Consider the following 15,710-nt stretch of genomic DNA (forward strand, 5'->3'; position numbering starts at 1 on the left):
TTCATTAATGGGTGCAAAGTATATGATGCAAGAGCTTAAACATGAGCACAACAATTGCCAAGTATCACATTATCCAAGATATTTTACCAATTACTACATGTAGCATTTCCCGTTTCCAACCATATAACAATTAATGAAGCAGTTTCAACCTTCGCCATGAAAATTAAAAGCTAAGAACACATGTGTTCATATGAACCAGCGGAGCGTGTCTCTCTCCCACACAAGGATGAACTTATTCAAACAAAACAAAAATAAAAACAAACAGACGCTCCAAGTAAAGTACATAAGATGTGACGGAATAAAAATATAGTTTCACTAGAAGAAACCTGATAATGTTGTCGATGAAGAAGGGGATGCCTTGGGAATCCCCAAGCTTAGATGCTTGAGTCTTCTTAAAATATGCAGGGATGAACCACCGGGGCATCCCCAAGCTTAGACCTTTCACTCTTCTTGATCATAGTATATCATCCTCTTCTCTTGACCCTTGAAAACTTCCTTCACACAAACTTCAAGCAAACTCATGAGAGGGTTAGTGCTTAACCACAAATTCATATATTCAGAGGTGACACAATCATTCTTAACACTTCTGAACATTGCACAAAGCTTCTGAAAGTTAATGGAACGAAGAAACTCATTCAACATAGCAAAAGCGGCAATGCGGAAATAAAAGACAGAATCTGTCAAAAACAGAACAGTCCGTAAAGATGCATCTGGACTGGGCACTTAACTTGCTCAAATGGAAAAACTCAAAACTAATGAAAGTTGCGTACATATCTGAGGATCACGCTCGTAATTTTGCAGTTTTTTTCGAATTTTTTACAGAGACTTGTGCCCGAATTCGTGACAGACAGCAATGCTGTTTCTACGCAGCGATCCCAAATATAACATCAACTTTAACATAGAAACTTTACTTGGCACAAAAACATGATAAGGAGAGGTTGCTACAGTAGTAAACAACTTCCAAGACTCAACAAAACAAAAATTGCTGTAGTAAAATAAACACATGGGTTATCTCCCAAGAAGTTCTTTCTTTATAGCCATTAAGATGGGCTCGGCAGCTTTAATGATGCACTCGCAAGAAATAGTATTTGAAGCAAAAGAGAGCATCAAGAGGCAAATTCAAAACACATTTAAGTCTAACATGCTTCCTATGCATAGGAATCTTGTAAATAAACAAGTTCATGAAGAGTATAGTGGCAAGCATAGGAAGACAAAACAAGTGTAGCTTCAAAAATTTCAGCACATAGAGAGGTGTTTTAGTAACATGAAAATTTCTACAACCATATTTTCCTCTCTCGTAATAACTTTCAGTAGCATCATGAGCAAACTCAACAATATAACTATCACATAAAGCATTCTTATCATGAGCCATATGCATAAAATTATTACTCTCCACATAAGCATAATCAATTTTATTAGTTGTAGTGGGAGCAAATTCAACAAAGTAGCTATCATTATTATTCTTATCAAGTGTAGGAGGCATAGTATAGTCATAATAAAATTTACTCTCCATAGTAGGCGACACCAAAAGACCACTATCATTATAATCATCATAAATAGGAGGCAAAGTATCATCAAAGAAAATTTTCTCCTCAATGCTTGGGGGACTAAAAATATCATGCTCATCAAAACCAGCTTCCCCAAGCTTAGAATTTTCCATATCATTAACAACAATGGTGTTCAAAGCGTTCATACTAATATCATTGTTACCAGCATGCAAATAAGATTCCATAGGTTTTTTAATTTTCGCAGCAAACAATCCATGTCTTAAATCAGGAAATAGAATAAGAAGCTCATTGTTGTCCATTATGCCTAATGATGCGCGTAGATGTACACGTCCGTTGGGAACCCCAAGAGGAAGGTATGATGCGCACAGTGGCAAGTTTTCCCTCAGAAAGAAACCAAGGTTGAATCGAACCAGGAGGAGCCAAGAAGCACATTGAAGGTTGATGGTGGCGAAATGTGATGCGGCGCAACAATAGGGATTCCGGCGCCAATGTGGAACCTGCACAACACAACCCAAGTACTTTGCCCCAACGAAACAGTGAGGTTGTCAATCTCACCGGCTTGCTGTAACAAAGGATTAAGCGTATCGAGTGGAAGATGATTGTTTGCAAGAAAACGATAAAACACAATTGCAGTAGATTGTATGCTATGTAAAGAATAGGACCGGGGTCCACAGTTCACTAGAGGTGTCTCTCCCATAAGATAAAAGCATGTTGGGTGAACAAATTACAGTCGGGCAATTGACAAATAGAGAAGGGCATAACAATGCATATACATGATATGATAAATATAGTGAGATTTAATTGGGCATTACGACAAAGTACATAGACCGCCATCCAACTGCATTTATGCCTAAAAAGTCCACCTTCGAGTTATCATCCGAACCCCATTCAGTATTAAGTTGCTAAGCAACGTACAATTGCATTAAGTATGGTGCGTAATGTAATCGACAACTACATCCTTAGACATAGAATCAATGTTTTATCCCTAGTGGCAACAAGCACATCACAACCTTAGAACCTCATCGTCACGATCCCAGGTGTCAATGAAGGCATGAACCCACTATCGAGCATAAATACTCCCTCTTGGAGTTAAGAGCAAAAACTTGGCCGAGCCTCTACTAATAACGGAGAGCATGCAAGATCATAAACAACACATAAACAATAGATTGATAATCACCATAACATAGTATTCTCTATCCATCGGATCCCGACAAACACAACATATAGAATTACATATAGATGATCTTGATCATGTTAGGCAGCTCACAAGATCCAACAATGAAGCACAACAAGGAGAAGACGACCATCTAGCTACTGGTATGGACCCATGGTACAGGGGTGAACTACTCACTCATCACTCCGGAGGCGATCATGGCGATGAAGAGTCCTCCGGGAGATGAATCCCCTCTCCGGCAGGGTGCCGGAGGCGATCTCCTGAATCCCCCGAGATGGGATTCGCGGCGGCGGCGTCTCTGGAAGGTTTTCCATATCGTGGCTCTCGGTACTGGGGTTTTCGCGACGGAGGCTTTAAGTAGGCGGAAGGGCAACGTGGGGGGCCACACGAGGGCCCCACACCCTAGGTCGACGCGGCCAGGGCCTGGGCCGCGCCGCCCTATGGTGTCGGCGCCTCGTGGCCCCACTTCCTTCCCTCTTCGGTCTTCTGGAAGCTTCGTGCAAAAATAGGACCCTGGGCGAAGATTTCGTCCAATTCCGAGAATATTTCCTTACTAGGATTTCGAAACCAAAAACAGCGAGAAAACAAACAACTGGCTCTTCGGCATCTTGTTAATAGGTTAGTTCCAGAAAATGCATAAATATGACATAAAATGTGCATAAAACATGTAGGTATCATCAATAAAGTAGCATGGAACATAAGAAATTATCGATACGTTGGAGACGTATCAGCATCCCCAAGCTTAGTTCTGCTCGTCCCGAGCAGGTAAAACGATAACAAAGATAATTTCGAAGTGACATGCCATCATAATCTTGATCATACTATTTGTAAACATATGTAATGAATGCAGCGATCAAAACAAAGGTAATGACATGAGTAAACAAGTGAATCATATAGCAAAGACTTTTCATGAATAGTACTTCAAGACAAGCATCAATAAGTCTTGCATAAGATTTAACTCATAAAGCAATAAATCAAAGTAAAGGTGTTGAAGCAACACAAAGGAAGATTAAGTTTCAGCGGTTGCTTTCAACTTATAACATGTATATCTCATGGATATTTTCAACATAAAGTAATATAACAAGTGCAATATGCAGGTATGTAGGAATCAATGCACAGTTCACACAAGTGTTTGCTTCTTAAGGTGGAGGGAGATAGGTGAACTGACTCAACAATAAAAGTAAAAGAAAGGTCCTTCAAAGAGGAAAGCATCGATTGCTGTATTTGTGCTAGAGCTTTTATTTTGAAAACATGAAACAATTTTGTCAACGGTAGTAATAAAACATATGAGTTATGTAAATTATTTCTTACAAGTTGCAAGCCTCATGCATAGTATACTAATAGTGCCCGCACCTTGTCCTACTTAGCTTGGACTACCGGATCTTTGCATGCCATGTTTCAACCAAGTGTCACAAAGGGGTACCTCCATGCCGCCTGTACAAAGGTCTAAGGAGAATGCTCGCATTTTGGATTTCTCGCTTTTGATTATTCTCAACTTAGACATCCATACCGGGACAACATGGACAACAGATAATGGACTCCTCTTAAATGCATAAGCACATAGCAATGATTATTATTCTCATATGAGATTGAGGATATATGTCCAAAACTGAAACTTCAACCATGATTCATGGCTTTAGTTAGCGGCCCAATGTTCTTCTCTAACAATTTTGCATGCTCCAACCACTAAAATGATAGATCCTTCGGACAAGACGGACATGCATAGCAACTCACATGATATTCAACAATAGTTGATGGCGTTCCCTGAAGCATGGTTATCGCACAACAAGCAACTTAATAAAAGATAAAGTGCATAAGTACATATTCAATACTACGATAGTTTTTAAGGCTATTTTGTCCCATGAGCTATATATTGCAAAGGTGAATGATGGAATTTTAAAGGTAGCACTCAAGCAATTTACTTTGGAATGGCGGAGAAATACCATGTAGTAGGTAGGTATGGTGGACACAAATGGCATAGTGGTTGGCTCAAGGATTTTGGATGCATGAGAAGTATTCCCTCTCGATACAAGGTTTAGGCTAGCAAGGTTATTTGAAGCAAACTCAAGGATGAACAGGTGCAGCAAAACTCACATAAAAGACATATTGTAAACATTATAAGACTCTACACCGTCTTCCTTGTTGTTCAAAACTCAATACTAGATATTATCTAGACCTTAGAGAGACCAAATATGCAAATCAAATTTTAGCAAGCTCTATGTATTTCTTCATTAATGGGTGCAAAGCATATGATGCAAGAGCTTAAACATGAGCACAACAATTGCCAAGTATCACATTATCCAAGACATTTTAGAATTACTACATGTAGCATTTTCCAATTCCAACCATATAACAATTTAACGAAGAAGAAACTTCGCCTTGAACATTATGAGTAAAGCCTAAGGACATATTTGTCCATATGAAACAGCGGAGCGTGTCTCTCTCCCACAAAGTGAATGCTAGGATCCATTTTATTCAAACAAAAACAAACCGACGCTCCAAGTAAAGAACACAAGATGTGACTGAATAAAAATATAGTTTCAGGGGAGGAACCTGATGATGTTGTCGATGAAGAAGGGGATGCCTTGGGCATCCCCAAGCTTAGACGCTTGAGTCTTCTTAAAATATGCAGGGGTGAACCACGGGGGCATCCCCAAGCTTAGAGCTTTCACTCCTCTTGATCATAGTATATCATTCTCCTCTCTTGACCCTTGAAAACTTCCTTCACACCAAACTTCAAGCAAACTCATTAGAGGGTTAGTGCACAATTAATAATTCACATGTTCAGAGGTGGCACAATCATTCTTTACACTTCTGGACATTGCATAAAGCTACTGGACATTAATGGATCTAAGAAATGAATCCAACATAGCAAAAGAGGCAATGCGAAATAAAAGGCAGAATCTGTCAAAAACAGAACAGTCCGTAAAGAAGAATTTAAAGCTGGCACCAGACTTGCTCAAATGGAAAAAACTCAAAACTAATGAAAGTTGCGTACATATCTGAGGATCACGCTCGTAAATTGGCAGATTTTTTCGAATTTTCTACAGAGAACTGTGCCCAGATTCGTGACAGACGGCAATGCTGTTTCTGCGCAGCAATCCCAAATATAACATCACCTTTGACATAGAAACTTTACTTGGCACAAAAACATGATAAGGAGAGGTTGCTACAGTAGTAAACAACTTCCAAGACTCAACAAAACAAAAAATTGCTGTAGTAAAAACATGGGTTGTCTCCCATAAGCGCTTTTCTTTAACGCCTTTCAGCTAGGTGCGAAAGTGCAAATCAAGTAACATCGAGAGATGAAGCATCAACATCATTACCAGGGGTGTTGGGAGTTTTCTCAACCAAGCATAGTATATTTGATATATAAGTTTTAGCGTCTCCCTTTTCATTAGTCTTAGGCTTGCTACTCTCATCGAACAAATTTTCAGGAACAAGCCAAGCATAGTTATTTTCTAGTGCATCATTCATAGCTAGGAGTTTACATGGTATTGGTGCTTTGATCTCCCCACCATCATTAATATTATTAGTGTACCTTATTCTATCCATGTCCATTTTTCAAGGAGACCAATAATTGGTATGAGAACCTAGCATATTAAATTTAGCAAAAACCTTTCTAGCCTCTCTTGCTAGACCACCAAATTCTCTAAGAAGGGTTTCTAAAACAAAATCTTTCTTTTCCCCTTCTTCCATATCACCAAGTGTAAGAAACATGTGTTGGATTATAGGATTGAGATTAACAAATTTAGTTTCCAACATGCGAACTAAAGCGACAGCGAGCAATTTCATAGGTAGGTGCAAGTTCTACCAAGTGTCTATCTTCAAAATCTTCAGTAATACTAACATGATTGAAAATTTCTTCTATATTATTTCTCCCAACTATAGACCCACGTCCTACCGGTATGTCTTTTTTGGTAAAATTAAAAGGAAACATGATGTAATAAGCAAAAAGTAAACTAGGCAAACAAAGTAAAGACAAGTAACTAATTTTTTTTTGTGTTTTTGATATAGAGAGCAAGACAGTAAATAAAGTAAAACTAGCAACTAATTTTTTGTGTGTTTTGTTTAGGTGCAGCAAACAAAGTAGTAAATAAAATAAAGCAAGACAAAAACAAAGTAAAGAGATTGAGAAGTGGAGACTCCCCTTGCAGCGTGTCTTGATCTCCCCGGCAACGGCGCCAGAAAACAGTTGCTGGCGTGTAGTTGACGTGGGAGTAGAAATCTTTGTGGTGTAGCTTTTCTTCAGTTCCCCGGCAACGGCGCCAGAAAACAGGCTTGATGCGCGTAGATGTACACGTCCGTTGGGAACCCCAAGAGGAAGGTATGATGCGCACAGTGGCAAGTTTTCCCTCAGAAAGAAACCAAAGGTTGAATCGAACCAGGAGGAGCCAAGAAGCACGTTGAAGGTTGATGGTGGCGAAATGTGATGCGGCGCAACAACAGGGATTCCGGCGCCAACGTGGAATCTGCACAACAAAACCAAAGTACTTTGCCCCAACGAAACAAGAGAGGTTGTCAATCTCACCGGCTTGCTGTAACAAAGGATTAAACGTATCAAGTGGAAGATGATTGTTTGCAAGAAAACGAGTAAAACACAATTGCAGTAGATTGTATGCTATGTAAAGAATAGGACCGGGGTCCACAGTTCACTAGAGGTGTCTCTCCCATAAGATAAAAGCATGTTGGGTGAACAAATTACGATCGGGCAATTGACAAATAGAGAAGGGCATAACAATGCATATACATGATATGATAAATATAGTGAGATTTAATCCGGGCATTACGACAAAGTACATAGACCGCCATCCAACTGCATCTATGCCTAAAAAGTCCACCTTCAGGTTATCATCCGAACCCCATTCAGTATTAAGTTGCAAAGCAACAGACAATTACATTAAGTATGGTGCGTAATGTAATCGACAACTACATCCTTAGACATAGAATCAATGTTTTATCCCTAGTGGCAACAGCACATCACAACCTTAGAACTTTCCGTCACTCGTCCCGGGTGTCAATGAAGGCATGAACCCACTATCGAGCATAAATACTCCCTCTTGGAGTTAAGAGTACAAACTTGGCCGAGCCTCTACTAATAACGGAGAGCATGCAAGATCATAAACAACACATAAACAATAGATTGATAATCACCATAACATAGTATTCTCCATCCATCGGATCCCGACAAACACAACATATAGAATTACATATAGATGATCTTGATCATGTTAGGCAGCTCACAAGATCCAACAATGAAGCACAACAAGGAGAAGACGACCATCTAGCTACTCGCTATGGACCCATGGTCCAGGGGTGAACTACTCACTCATCACTCCGGAGGCGATCATGGCGATGAAGAGTCCTCCGGGAGATGAATCCCCTCTCCGGCAGGGTGCCGGAGGCGATCTCCTGAATCCCCCGAGATGGGATTCGCGGCGGCGTCTCTGGAAGGTTTTCCGTATCGTGGCTCTCGGTACTGGGGTTTTCGCGACGGGGGCTTTAAGTAGGCGAAAGGGTAGGTCAAGAGGCGGCGCGAGGGGCCCACACCACAGGCCGGCGCGGCCAGGGCCTGGGCCGCGCCGCCCTATGGTGTCGGCGCCTCGTGGCCCCACTTCCTTCCCTCTTCGGTCTTCTGGAAGCTCCGTGCAAAAATAGGACCCTGGGCGAAGATTTCGTCCAATTCCGAGAATATTTCCTTACTAGGATTTCTGAAACCAAAAACAGACGAGAACAAAGAATCGGCTCTTCGGCATCTTGTTAATAGGTTAGTTCCAGAAAATGCATAAATATGACATGTAATGTGCATAAAACATGTAGGTATCATCAATAAAGTAGCATGGAACATAAGAAATTATCGATACGTTGGAGACGTATCAGACCCCGTTCTCTTCTCCATTATGTGAACTCTTGATAAGGCTTCGATTCTAAGATCGTCACAGAACTGTCGAATCTCCAGAAAATATCGGCAGTTCCTTAGCAGATGGCTGGATTTCTCCCTACCATCCTTCGGATCAATGTAGGAGTGAAGGTAGCATGGTGCCTCGAGTTGCTCTGTAGCCGATAGATAAGGTGAACGGGCACGGCCATGGATCGGTCGCATGTCCTCCTGCCTTCGTTCGGACTGGCGAGGGTGAGATGTTGTACGTTCCTCTTCCCCATGGTGCGTTCGTCCTGCCGTGACATCGAAACTTCCTCGGCTGCCTCCCTGCTTGCTTCCGGGCGGGATTTCCGAAGTTGCTGCCAGCGCGTCGCCTGTCGAAACTGAGGTCCTCGAACCAGATATACCTGTCCTAGGGAGCCGAAGGAAGCCTCCGGAGTCGATGATGAAGTGAATGCCTCCAAAAGTGGTGGTCATACCGTCGTGCGATTCTGCAGGAACCGAGTGCAATGGCTCAAGATTGGTACAAACTCGAAGGATCCGTAGCGGATCGAGTCCCTTGGATCTGGAGGTGTTGGTGACTCGAGCACGAACGCTGCAGATGTGACTGGTATTGCCGATGTCCTGCCTTGTGCCGACAGGCTTCCCACAGACAGCGCCAATTGTCGAGGGTGCTCCTCGGCAATGCCCTCCGATAGGGGCTTAGGGTTGATGGAATCCTGCAAGCTGGCACGAGACATCGGTTCACAGACAAACGGGGGGAGCGATTTACCCAGGTTCGGGGCCCTCGATGAGGTAAAACCCTTACGTCATGCTTGTCTGTTCTTGATTATGATGATAATAGGTTACAATGGGGTGTCGAATAGTTCGGCTGAGATCTCGTCGAGATGCCAAGCTTTACGATGACCTAGCTCTGAGCTTTTGGTGGCTAAGATTGCTAAGATCGATTGTGCCCCTCGGCAGCCCCTCTCCTGGCCTTTATATAGGAGGCCAGGTCTCAAGAGGTCTAACCGAGTACGACTAGGTTTACAGTAGTTTTAGATCTAATCTTTCTTTGTTCGGCTGCTTCTTCGTCTTGCTTGCCAAGAAATCTTCTGGTGCACCGTCCGGATGGGCCGCTTCGCCTCCAAGTGCCTTCATAGGCCTCCAGCCAGGAAATATAGGATAGGGCAACGTCGGTTACCCGAAGGGTTGTGCCCACGTCAGCTGATGTCAACGACTACAGTCATATTCACAGTACTATTTTCGCTAGAACCCTTACCCACCCAAAACCATCATTCGTCAAACCGCCACGCCCTCCGTTGCACCTACTCCGCAACGCTCATTCACATCTGCCTAGCTAGCCTAACAAGTTGCCGGACTTTCTTCCTCTTCCCTGCACTGGACAGAGAATGCAACACCCCACAAAGTTGCACCTACATCTTGCAGGCCTGACCAGGAAAATGCGCACAGCAGGCGATGCCCCTCGGACAAGATCGATCCCTTGCCGCTGACAACAGGGATTTTGTGAGCCAAAACATTGGGGACGACATCACTGCCCTGGAGCATACCACCTCGACGTGCAACCTCGCTTGCACCACTCCTACCTAGTGTCGTCGCTGCTCCATCCCAGAGCGGGCCCAGGTTGAACTCACGCGGCACCTGGTGAAGCCTCCGCTCCTTGATGTCTCACACGCACCGCACTCCTCCGCCTCGTCGCGACAACCATCATAAACTCTGCGTCTTGGCCTCTCCCGAGCGTAGGTGGACATAGGACACCCAAAATAATCATCAAAATATTTGTTCGTGTCATCAGATCATCATCCGACATCCGGAACAAACTCCAACGCAATCCCCCTCCCCCTTTATCTTTTGGAAATCAACCCGTAGCCTCGAGTTTTCTTACTTAAAATGAAGGGTATATCCTTTAGCTCCAACATTTCCATTATTTACAACAAATATGCCACCGTGGCGATCTACAACCCTAGGGGTAGAGGGTATTGCAACAAAAATTCTTCAACCGAAGAATACAAAGTATAGTGCTACAACAAAATACGTCACAATTTTTTAAAAAAGTAATGCTACAATAAAGTGGTTAAACAACAATTTGTTTGTTGTAAATTGATTTTAACAAAAAAGGTAGTTATTCCTATAAAATAATAATGATTACAACAAAAGACCAAGTGTTCCCAACAATAAACAAGTGGTTAAGCAACATTTTCAACAAAAATCAAAATCTATTACAAGAAAAAAATCCTATGACTGCAACATTTTGAAAAATAAGTTAAAGTATGTAAACACTCTTGAAAAATCCAAGAAAACATTCACTTGTAGCAAATGCCTAGAAGCATTGCCACATTTTGTGTGCGTGCTTTCTCAACAAAACTCATACATTTTGTTGAATGTAGTAATTACTTTTGAAACATCAAAAATAAAAACAAAAATAGTGAATAAACACATCAGACCTGGCCCATATAGGCACAACAGCAAAACCACTGGGTTTAGAACCTAACGAGGCTTAAAACAGTACCATGCCCATCAAAGTGGGACGCTGGCGTGCCCAATTGGAGTGTGGCTTTTTGTACACAAAATGGGTTGGCTGATCAACTTCTTCTATGACGGGTAGGCCATCCCTGTCATTTACACATAGTGGCGGTCACGAAGGAGTATGTCGAAGCGTGGTCGCCGTGGGACCTTGATGTCATCAACGTCTTCAAAGATGATGGTGACGACAAGCTAGACTACAATGACTTCGACCATCGTGGCTTAAGATCTAGGGTTTAGTTTATGTTTTTTAATTAAGTTTGTTTTAATATGAAAATTTTCCTAAGAATTTTAATGAAATTCACTGGTTTCATTTCTAATAATGAGTTTATTTTTATTTCAAAAAATCATGTGGCAGCATCGCTAGGTAACCCCTTCCAATACGCCGACATTTTATGCTGGCGTCCTGAATAGCGCTTATGAAATGTTGTTGCTGAACGCCAATTACGGGTGTCGCTGGAGATGCTCCAAAGGAAGATATGCACTCGGATAGGAGGTGAAGTGAAAGAGCGCCATAGAAGCAGAGCCATGGCGCAGTTGAGAGTTACGAGTGTGTGTGTGTGGAGTGCATATATATGCTAGCTAGGTTGTTTAGCGTCTGTAAGGAGCTAAGAAGTAGTGAAGTACTCCCTAGGATCGAGAGAATAATAACTAAAGAAAAGGGTGTGAATAATTCAGTCGACTAAGAAAGAGCTTAATTCTCTTAACTGATAGCCGGCCCTGAGAAATACTCCCTAGGATCGAGAGAGTAATAACTAAAGAAAAGGGTGTGAATAATTCAGTCGACTAAGAAAGAGCTTAATTCTTTTAACTGATATCGTTCCATTATTTTGTAGGCATAAACTGTTTTTTTGGTTACAATTCAGTTGCTACTTAATAACTTTGATTGCAATCTGACTTGGAAAGATCAGAGTTGCAACTCGACTTGCAACAGTTGCAACCAATTTGTAACAGAAAATAACGCAATACAAATCTCTTAATTTTCAACTTGACTGAACAACGAATTAATTCGCACCTAGCTGATAATTAGCAAACCTCCAAAGAAAATGGATCGAGAGATCAACTTCTTCCCCAAGCTCTTCTCTTATCTTCTCATGTGAGAATTTCAAGACCTCACGCCTTCGATCTGGCAATGCGATTGTTACACCACCGCTTAATTATCAACCATAACATGTCGTGTTCTAATTTCGTCAGGCACGTCGTCAGCAAATTTGACCGAGTGGAGAAAATCCTCGTGCATGAACGTCTGAAGCTCGGCAGCCACGCTGAACCTATCACCATCAAACAAGCAACCAGACAAAATATACATTGCAATTGCTAGGCAGTTTCCACATGTTTTATCCCAGTTCCCATAAATACCCATTATCTTCTTCCCTCCCCCGCTGCTTCCTCAGCATCTTCTTACTCAAGCCTTCAGCTGTAGCTAGTAGAGCTGATAAGTGACAAGGATGGAGAAGCCTAGCGTAGACGAGCCTCTGCTCGTCACCGCCGGAGCCGAGAAGGCCAACGAGAATGCCGCGGCAGCGGAGGCGAAGCGCCTGCTGCGGCTGGCAGGGCCGCTGGTGCTAAGCAGCATCCTCCAGTTCGCGCTACCGTTGGTGTCAGTGATGTTCGTCGGCCATCTCGGCGAGCTTCCCCTCGCCGGCGCCTCGCTCGCCACCTCCATCGCCAACGTCACCGGCTTCAGCTTGCTGGTAAGCATCTACACATTTACTGTCTACAAGTGAAGTGAGTTTCTTGGCATGTAGGCAGTCTGTTTGAATGTTTGCATGACCCAACCGAGTTGCAGGTTGGCATGGCGGGCGCGCTGGAGACGCTGTGCGGGCAGGCGTTCGGCGCGCGGCAGTACCACCTCCTCGGCGTCTACCAGCAGCGGGCGATGGTGGTGCTCGCGCTCGCCTGCGTCCCCATTGTCGTCCTCTGGGCCAACACCCGCCACATCCTCCTGCTCCTCGGCCAGGACCCGACCATCGCCGCCCAGGCTGGCGCCTACGCGCGCTGGCTCATTCCGTCCCTCGTCCCGTACGTGCCGCTCGCGTGCCACGTCCGCTTCCTGCAGACGCAGAGCATCGTCCTCCCGGTCATGGCCAGCTCCGCCGTCACCGCGCTCACCCACGTCCTCGTGTGCTGGGCGCTCGTGCACGGCGCTGGCATGGGCAGCAAAGGCGCCGCGCTCAGCGGCGCTGTATCCTACAGCGTCAATCTCGCCGTGCTGGCCCTCTACACGAGGCTGTCGGGAGCTTGCGACAGGACCTGGACTGGGTTCTCCATGGAGGCCTTCAAGGGCCTGCGCCAGTTCGCCGAGCTCGCCTTCCCGTCGGCCATGATGCTTTGGTGAGAGACACAAATCAAACTTGCAACTCTCTTTTTGCTTGGTCCTAATCACATGCATATGATTCAACCTAATCAATGGAAAATTACTGTACATATATATGTGCATGCAGCCTGGAGTGGTGGTCGTTTGAATTCCTTGTGCTGCTCTCTGGTCTTCTGCCTAATCCTAAGCTTGAAACCTCTGTCTTGTCCATATGGTAATCAAGTCAACACAACTTCTTTTTAGCATGTACCGGTACAATCTACAATGATACAACAATCCAAGAGTTTTTATTTCCTTCTTTCTAAGGTTTGCACTATTGAACCCTTGCAGTATTAATACCAGCGATCTCTTGTACATGGTGCCATTTGGTCTCTGCACAGCCATAAGGTACCGTGAGATTAACTTCACAACCACAATGTATATCTCTTTCTCCGTTTCTATATTTAATTTGATTGGTCCTTTCCTGCATACAAATTCAGTACACGCGTTTCCAATGAACTTGGTGCCGGTAGTCCTCAGGCAGCAAAGATGGCGACCAAAATAGTCATATGTATGGCCATGTCTGAAGGCTTGGTGGTCGTTGTTACAATGATTCTGCTCCGCAAGGTCTGGGGTTATATGTACAGCAATGAGGAGGAAGTTGTGACATACATGGCCCGGATGATTCCAGTTCAGGCCGTATCCTTCTTCATAGACGGACTCCATAATTCCCTTACAGGTATATATGTAGGTGAATACTCCGTGTTTTTTGACAAAGAATAATCTGGAACCATGGTGACATGATCATGTATTTCAGGTGTGCTAACTGGATGTGGTGAGCAGAAGATTGGCGCACGAGTCAATCTCGCCGCATTCTACTTGGCTGGCATCCCGTTGTCCGTGGTACTTGCATTTGTCCTGCATCTGAACGGAATGGTACGTACCATGTCAGCATCTTGTGGTACAATTAAGTAGCAATAACTTCTCTGTTCATTTGCCACATGAATGTGTCTGGTGTGCTTGCTTTCGACAGGGGCTTTGGCTCGGCATCATGTGTGGCAGCCTCACAAAGCTTTTGTTGCTCACGTGGATCGTAGTTTCAATTAACTGGGAAAAGGCTGTAAGAACTTGCAATTCGCATATCACCAGATATTTTCCTTTGTACTAAGCAATTTATGATGGATGCATCATCTTGTTTTTCTATTTGAATTCAGGCAATTAAGGCAAAAGACGCGGTGTTAGGATCTTCTCTTCCGGTTGCATGAAGATAATAGATCATGCCGCAAAATTGTTGTGCTTCGGTGGCACAACTAAACATGCAATCAAGCGGAATATGATTGATATGTAGAGCAGAGAGGCTTTGATTATCAAGTAATCAACATGCTTGATATTTTCAATACTTTTGAATATTTCCATGATTCATAAATATTTGATAGTTGGGTCTGTAGAAGGTTTTTGTCGTAGGACCCCATAAGGATACCACTGAAATCTTAAGAGCGGATTTTTTTTGCTCCGAGCTTCAACAGTTCATTGTACTAAAGTTTGAATTAAGCAGCTTCTCAGTTTAGTGGCTGCATGAATATGACTAAAACACCGAATTTGGTGTGCTTTCAACAAGGGCTTTGGCTCGGCATCATGTGCGGAAGCCTCACGAAGCTTTTGTTGCTCACGTGGATCGTGCTTTCGATTAACCGGAAAAAGCTTGTAAGAACTTGCAATTCTCATATCACCAGATATGTTCCTTTGTACTACAACAATTTATGATGGATGCAACATCTTGTTTTCTTATAATGTTTGTCTAGGCACATTCGGCATTAGAAATTTTAAAGAAAATTTGCTTAACCATTAAAGTGGATTTGTGAAACTTGAGTCGGGGGATAGACATCACTCAGCCCTCTTTGGGTGTACCGCTGCCATCTTTCAAGTATCGACAACAGCAGGCTGATAGAGAATAATAGTACTTTCCATGAATATGACCAATTGTTTTCTGGATATCACAATTCTGTATTTTATTTTGCTAAATATCGGAGACACATAATATGCATATGCACGACATATAACATGAGAAACTTGGTATGATGGAAATTGGTAGCATGTACACAAATTCCAAAACATGGGTAAAGCGCATCTTTGGAGCACTCCTTCGCATCAGGAAGCTTGATTGGCAAGAACAACCTATCTAAACATTATCATCTTAATTACTAGTTCATTGTGCAAGCATATTCTTGTAATTAGGTTAACAATACATGTTGCAAGAGAAGATTACTTATAAGTGCTACAGGAATGATTGCAGAAATAAATTCCAGTCATGTAGTACTGGTAAACAAG

General features: G+C 43.1%; 1 protein-coding gene across 1 annotated transcript; it reads left to right on the top strand.

Moving 5' to 3' along the window:
- The first annotated feature begins 12,503 nt into the window (after window positions 1-12,503).
- Window positions 12,504-14,905, top strand: LOC124684840 (protein DETOXIFICATION 16-like). Its single transcript, XM_047219094.1, has 8 exons — window positions 12,504-12,780; window positions 12,876-13,420; window positions 13,531-13,617; window positions 13,734-13,790; window positions 13,883-14,121; window positions 14,200-14,318; window positions 14,416-14,502; window positions 14,597-14,905. The coding sequence occupies exons 1-8, from the start codon at window positions 12,535-12,537 to the stop codon at window positions 14,645-14,647; spliced, it is 1,431 nt and encodes a 476-aa protein (XP_047075050.1). The 5' UTR covers window positions 12,504-12,534; the 3' UTR covers window positions 14,648-14,905.
- The last annotated feature ends 805 nt before the right edge of the window (window positions 14,906-15,710 follow it).

The sequence above is a fragment of the Lolium rigidum genome, chromosome 1 (assembly GCF_022539505.1).
Source record: "Lolium rigidum isolate FL_2022 chromosome 1, APGP_CSIRO_Lrig_0.1, whole genome shotgun sequence".
In the NCBI taxonomy this organism is placed as follows: Eukaryota; Viridiplantae; Streptophyta; class Magnoliopsida; order Poales; family Poaceae; genus Lolium; species Lolium rigidum.